This window comes from Quercus lobata, chromosome 10 (assembly GCF_001633185.2).
Source record: "Quercus lobata isolate SW786 chromosome 10, ValleyOak3.0 Primary Assembly, whole genome shotgun sequence".
Lineage (NCBI taxonomy): Eukaryota > Viridiplantae > Streptophyta > Magnoliopsida > Fagales > Fagaceae > Quercus > Quercus lobata.
The window spans coordinates 37,704,002-37,710,001 of record NC_044913.1 but is presented as its reverse complement, the minus strand read 5'-3'; the positions used below and the strand labels follow the sequence as shown (position 1 = coordinate 37,710,001).

The window sequence follows — 6,000 nt, the reverse complement described above, 5'->3', positions numbered from 1 at the left end:
TGGCGTGCTATAACCTGTTGTCTAATTCTTTGTTTATTTCAGAACCCCTCTCTTTTTTTCTTTTTTCTTTTTTGAATAGAAAAGAAGCCCTCTCATTTAGTCCTTTTTTTTTTCTTTTTGGAAATGGTCATCTAGTCCAATATTGAAGAGTGAATTTGCAAATTTCCCAACTATTCATTGTGGATCCAAGAATTTTAACACAGGTAACTTGAAAATGTGAATTATACGCATGCAGGGTATGTATATATTACATATACGAGCGTCAAATGGAATTTTACAAATGTACTTTTTTGTCTTCTTGAAAAGGGAGTTCAACAGGATAGTTTTCTTGTTAAGTTCTTAGTTGGCTGGTTTTTAAGTTGTGTTTTATGTTTAGGTTTGTTGATCCTGCGCCAGCAGGTTAGATCCTATGGGTCTGTTTCCCTTTTGTCTTTCCTGTTGTATTCCAATTTCTTGAAGCAATGAAATCTTTGTTCCCTATCAAAAAAAAAAAAAAATACAGTCCTTGAAATCTAGAACAAGTTGAAGCTATCTTTGGTAAAAGGTTGAAACTAAATAATTAGGAAGTTGAAATAAATAGAAATGGAAATATAAAGGGAAAAGCAAAGGAGGGTTGAGATATCCCATGTCTACTTCTACTTGAGTTTTGTATGTTATATCAAAACAAAAATCAAGTACTTTTCCACAAATTTTTGCCAACCAGATACTAATCAGTATTAAATATATGGGCCCCAAAAGCAAGCCATTATTAAGGTGAAATCTTTATGGTTTTAAGATAATAAACTTATCATAAGGTAGTTACAATATTATACAAACACAGATTAACTTGTCTTCAAGAACTTCCGGTTGGTATCCAATCTTATTTGGAGATACAGCACATACGGTATAATAGCACACTTTTGCAAAGGAAATTCAACTGGTGGCTGTTGTGAACTGGTAAGAGGCATAAGAAAGAGTACCCATGTCCCAGCTGTGGTGGGCGGTTTTGGCCTTGGCATTTTCACCAGCAGCACCCATGGCCACATGCAATGGATAGAAGTGATCTGGCCAAGGGTGAGCCATTTTTGCACTTGGTGCCTTCTCATCCCAGTGATTCACATCTTCATATCTACAGCAAGAGTTAAATACTTAATTCATTCTACAAAAAGTTAATGAAATTAGATATACTCTACATCCACGCAAGAATCAAAAAAGAGGAGTAAAGAAGCTAACCATATGGTGTGTATTTTTTTACTACCTTATATATTGGGTGGTTGGCATTCTCAGGTATTTGACAAACCCTGCCAATAATAAGCAACTTTGTTTGATACCAACTTTGGTTCTCACAAAGGAACATCCCTCGTGCAAATAATATCAAAATCTAACTCAGATCCGGAATGACCATCCAAATGACACTGAAAGTCAAAAAGACTAGCATTTTGTGACTCATTTATGCCCTAGTGGTTAGAGAGTAAGAAGGCAACCTTCAACCTTGATGAGAAGGCTTTCATTTGTGAGGAGAATAAGAAAACCCCCAACACACAAATATCATTGATCATTCTCAATTGATATGAAAATTCTTTTGCTCTTTTTTCTCCATATCTAATAACAGGTTCTTTTCTATAATTATTGCTAACTTCCACATGCATCTAGTGGGTTTTTGGAATAATGCCTTCACCCTCAACCCATTTTTGTGAGAGGAACTGTCATTTAAACCATCATTGAATCACTAAAGAAGGTACATATTTTTAAATCATGCCAAAAAAATTTTAAGTGTACTTTGCCTAGTAACTCCTAAAATGGACTAAAAAGCCTAAATACATCATTCTAAAATGAATGTTAGACTACAAAAAAGCCTTAAGCCATTGCTTTAGAAATGGAATGCTATTCTACCATATGAAACTTAGCGCCAAATGCAAATTACGTACCACCAGGTCCGCCCTACCTACCTTTTCAGTTTACCAATCTACACAAAATATAAGCAAACGCCTCATTATTAGAAGTTAATAAACTCCTAGCCATTACTTGCCCAATTATGAAGTTATAATTATATCTAGTATGTATGTCAACATAGGATGCCGTCAATTTCTTGCAAACCATACCAAAATCATAATATAACCCAGATGTACGACAAAAAAAGTAAGAAAGAAAGTGGCAAATCACTTATCAATTACCTTCCTTCAAGAAGAGCATCTTTAAGCCAGGTATCAAAATTCATAGCCCAGGAAGGAACAGAACTGCCCCCAATGTTCCTCAAGTTGTGAGTAGCACTTCCAGAACCCATGATGAGGACACCTTCTTCCTTAAGAGGAGCCAATGCCTTGCCCAACTTGTAGTGATAAGTACCATCTCTATCTGATTGAACAGAGAGCTGACACACTGGGATATCAGCCTCTGGATACATTAACATGAGGGGAACCCATGCACCATGGTCAAGCCCTCGTTTTCTATCCTCATCAACATGCTTGAATTCTGATGCCATGAGCAGTTCCTTTACCCTCTTTGCCAATTCTGGAGCACCCGGAGCTGGGTACTTGAGCTGGCAATGAGGAAAAGAATTAAAAAAGACAGTAACATAAATGAATTTTCTAAAAAATAAATCTTTTACACAGCCAAGTTGCTCAGGTGGTGTCTTCCCCTGCACTTTGTCATGAAAATTAAAAGATTGACTTTTGTTAAAGCTTCTTGTTTCCAAGTCCAATTAATGACCTTATTATTCTTGTTTAGGAGCATGTCTAAGCTTACAATGGACAAGAACTTAACAAATATTATGCATTTTATGTGTTAGTTACTAATTATGACCCAATAAGCAGTCAAGCATAAGTATTTGTGTGACAACTTTAAGGTCCATGTTCAAGATTTAGAAAAGAATATAGAACTTTCATTATCAACTACTGATATCAAACAAATTCATAATTTTGCTGGTAAGACAATTAACACATGCAAACCCCCAGCTGACAATTCAGCTCAGTTATGATTCCATTCGCAATCAAAAGGGAAAGGAAGAATGCTAATTTTGTAGTAGTCATGAAAAAACTTGTCATGCCAGTTGACGGTTGCAAAATTTTTAAAAGCATGACTGAATTACAACTGCCAAATCTGTATGAGAGTAAAATTTTCTACATAGGGCTGCTTCTTGGAAACAAAATAATAAAAGTAGGCACTCAAGGAACTTAAATTATTTTATCCATGGATCCCAATCCCAAGGACAGCAATAAAAAATAAAAATAAAAAAATTTAAAAAGTGTAATCTAAGAACGTTTCCAGCAGATTAGGCAAATTTTTGTATTGTTTGTAGAATGAACAGTGACTTTTACCTTTTAACTACTCACTTTTTCAAATACATTTTCCAACAAATTCTCTATCTCATTCTTTATATCATTTAAATATTATTTTCTCATTCATTATTATTATTTTTTTTTTAACAACTACATATCTTCCAATATTTTTTTTATTTAATACCTTATTATTATAATAGAAAAAAATATTCAAAGAATAAACAGTATCTCATCAGACTTGACGAACTCCTGTTTATGAGCCAAAAATATTTAGGATATAGAGAGTTGAAAAATGAACAGACTATTTTACGAGTTTAGTTTGCTCTCTAAAGTAGAATGCATTTTATATTTAGCTCTCGGAGATGCACTAACGAAACTTCCAAAACAGAGATGAGGTAGGAATGCACAACAAGACAACGAAACTTTCAATATTAGTTTCAAGGTCAACATCACCCACCAAACCCCACCAACGTGCACACCAACCCATCCATAATTATTTGTTTAAAATATATGTAAAATAATTACAGCCGAATATGAACCACTCGAACTCAAATTGGAAAATAAGAATCAAATTCAAATCCAAATTATGTTTGTTTGGGGCCGATTATGTTTATTTATTACCACAAGAGTCAAATTCAAATCCAAATTTAAGCTCAACTATTGATCGAACCAAGCTTAAATATATAATGTGACTGTAAACAAGCTTGCAAAAATGAGATTTATATATATAATGTTATATGTTTATGTTTATGGGCATGTATGAATAAAAATGTACAAATATAGAACTATATTTGTAAATAAATTTAAAATATATCAAATAATTATTTTGTAAATAAATTTAAAAGATATCAAATAATCGTTTATAATTTATTGATCAAAGAGGTAGGATTTGAGAAAAGAAAAGAAAGATATTATTATGTATGGGTGTATAGTATAGTATAGTATAGAATACCTTGTACATATCCTTGGGGAAGCCATAGAAATCGTGGATGGTTTCGTTTAAGCCGGTGATGACATTGACGGAAGGGACAGCGGTGTCCCAGTGTCCAGAGATAACGAGAATGGCCTTTGGGCGCTGGCAGAAACCTTTTTCCTGCCACGCCTTCAAGAAATGTCTCGCCGGAATCGAGTCGTCTATTGACAGCGTTGGCGATCCATGAGATATGTAGAACGTGTCCATCTCAAGCTCTTTTTGTGAATTTGAATAACAGCAACCCAACACACCTACGTTTGGTAAAGATGATGAGAAATCGAGAGACACAGTCAGACAGACAGACAGACGGTCAGAATTGAAAAGGGAGACGAATGAGGACTTTCCAATGATTTATACCACTGCCAGCCAACAACTTTGACCATTTTTCTATCTTTATCTATTTCTATATTACTATTTAAGGTTTGTTCATGTTTGGACCGGATTTTTTTTTGGTTTCAAAATATTCCTACCGTCTATGTTTGAATAGGGATGGCAATTTGGACCCGACCCGCGGGTACCCGGTCCAACCCGACCCTAATGGGACGGATTTTACCTGGTCCGATAAAGAATAAGGTCGGGTTTGGGTTTTTTTAAAAAAAAAAACCCAAAGCGGGTCCAGGTCAGGTCCGGGTTTTGAAAAAAACCCGACCCGAACCCTGACCCGACCCGGTTAACTAAATATAAAATTACAAAAAACCCTACCTATATATATATATATATATATATATATCATAAACCTAACCCTAAAACTATTTCTCTCTCAACTCTCAACTCAGCCGCCTCTCTCAAGTCTCACCTCACCCTTACTGACTTTCACTCTCACCCTCACTGACTCTCACTCTCACCCTCACTCACATCTCATTCGCCCCTCACCACCTCACTGACTCTCACTCTAACTCACATCTCATCCTCACCCTCACTCTCATTCACTCACCGACCCACCCTCACCCTCGTGGAGGAGCACGAATCTTGTGGTGGTCGTCGTTTGTCACGGAGGAGCACGGATCTTGTGAGGTTAGGCGAAGATTGTTGAAACCACCGTCGACGAAGCTACCGTCTGAGTTCTTCATTTTTTTTTTGGTTCTTTTTTTTTTTTTTTGGGTTCATTTCCTCGGTAGTTTTTGTTTTTGGGTGTTTGATGTTTGAGGATTCATGTAAGAATCGGTCCATAAATGGAGTTTTGTTTCCTCTATTTTTTATGTTTATTTATTATTTATTGTCTAAAAATCTCATTTCAGCAAAACTGATGCTTCAATGTTGATTGATTTGTATTTGTGTTGCTGTTGCTGTTTGTGTTTGTGCTTGTGCTTGTGCTTTTTTTTTTTTTAATTAATATGATTGGTCGGATTTGGCCACAGATTAGGCCCAGAAGTGGTTGGACGGGGCTTGCGGATGCCCGACGAGGCGAGTATGGGGCTAAAAAAAAGACCCATTTATTAAACGGGCCGAGTCCGGGTAACAGGGGAAGGCCCACGGGTCGGGTCCGGGTATCAAAAAACCCGCCCCAAACCCGACCCGTTGCCATTCCTATGTTTAAAGGGAAAAGAAAAAAAACAATTAATATTTTGACAGCTTTTTTCATTTTCCATAAAAGTGATGTCAAAACTTTCTTAAAATGGATTCTTAACAAGTGCCCTTAGGGCACTCATTAGCATGACCCATGTTTAAATAGGAGCAAAACTTGATAAAAATACTTTTTTAATTTCCACATAAAACACTATCTACAAAATAGGAACACACTCCCAGTACACTCACGTTGATTTTCAAACT

At 35.9% G+C, this 6,000-nt stretch overlaps 1 protein-coding gene across 1 annotated transcript; it reads right to left on the bottom strand.

Moving 5' to 3' along the window:
• Positions 1-636: 636 nt before the first annotated feature.
• On the bottom strand, positions 637-4,597 carry LOC115965829 (extradiol ring-cleavage dioxygenase). Its single transcript, XM_031085124.1, has 3 exons — positions 4,210-4,597; positions 2,154-2,518; positions 637-1,108 (listed from the first exon to the last, which is right to left on the bottom strand). The coding sequence occupies exons 1-3, from the start codon at positions 4,435-4,437 to the stop codon at positions 913-915; spliced, it is 789 nt and encodes a 262-aa protein (XP_030940984.1). The 5' UTR covers positions 4,438-4,597; the 3' UTR covers positions 637-912.
• Between the last annotated feature and the right edge of the window lie 1,403 nt (positions 4,598-6,000).

Excerpts from the sequence above, each read along its gene's own strand:
- LOC115965829 (XM_031085124.1), bottom strand. The coding sequence starts at position 4,437 with ATGGACACGTTCTACATATCTCATGGATCGCCAACGCTGTCAATAGAC. Across the intron at positions 2,519-4,209 it reads TCCCCAAGGATATGTACAAG|CTCAAGTACCCAGCTCCGGG; the intron begins GTATTCTATACT and ends CCTCATTGCCAG. Across the intron at positions 1,109-2,153 it reads GATGCTCTTCTTGAAGGAAG|ATATGAAGATGTGAATCACT; the intron begins GTAATTGATAAG and ends CTCTTGCTGTAG.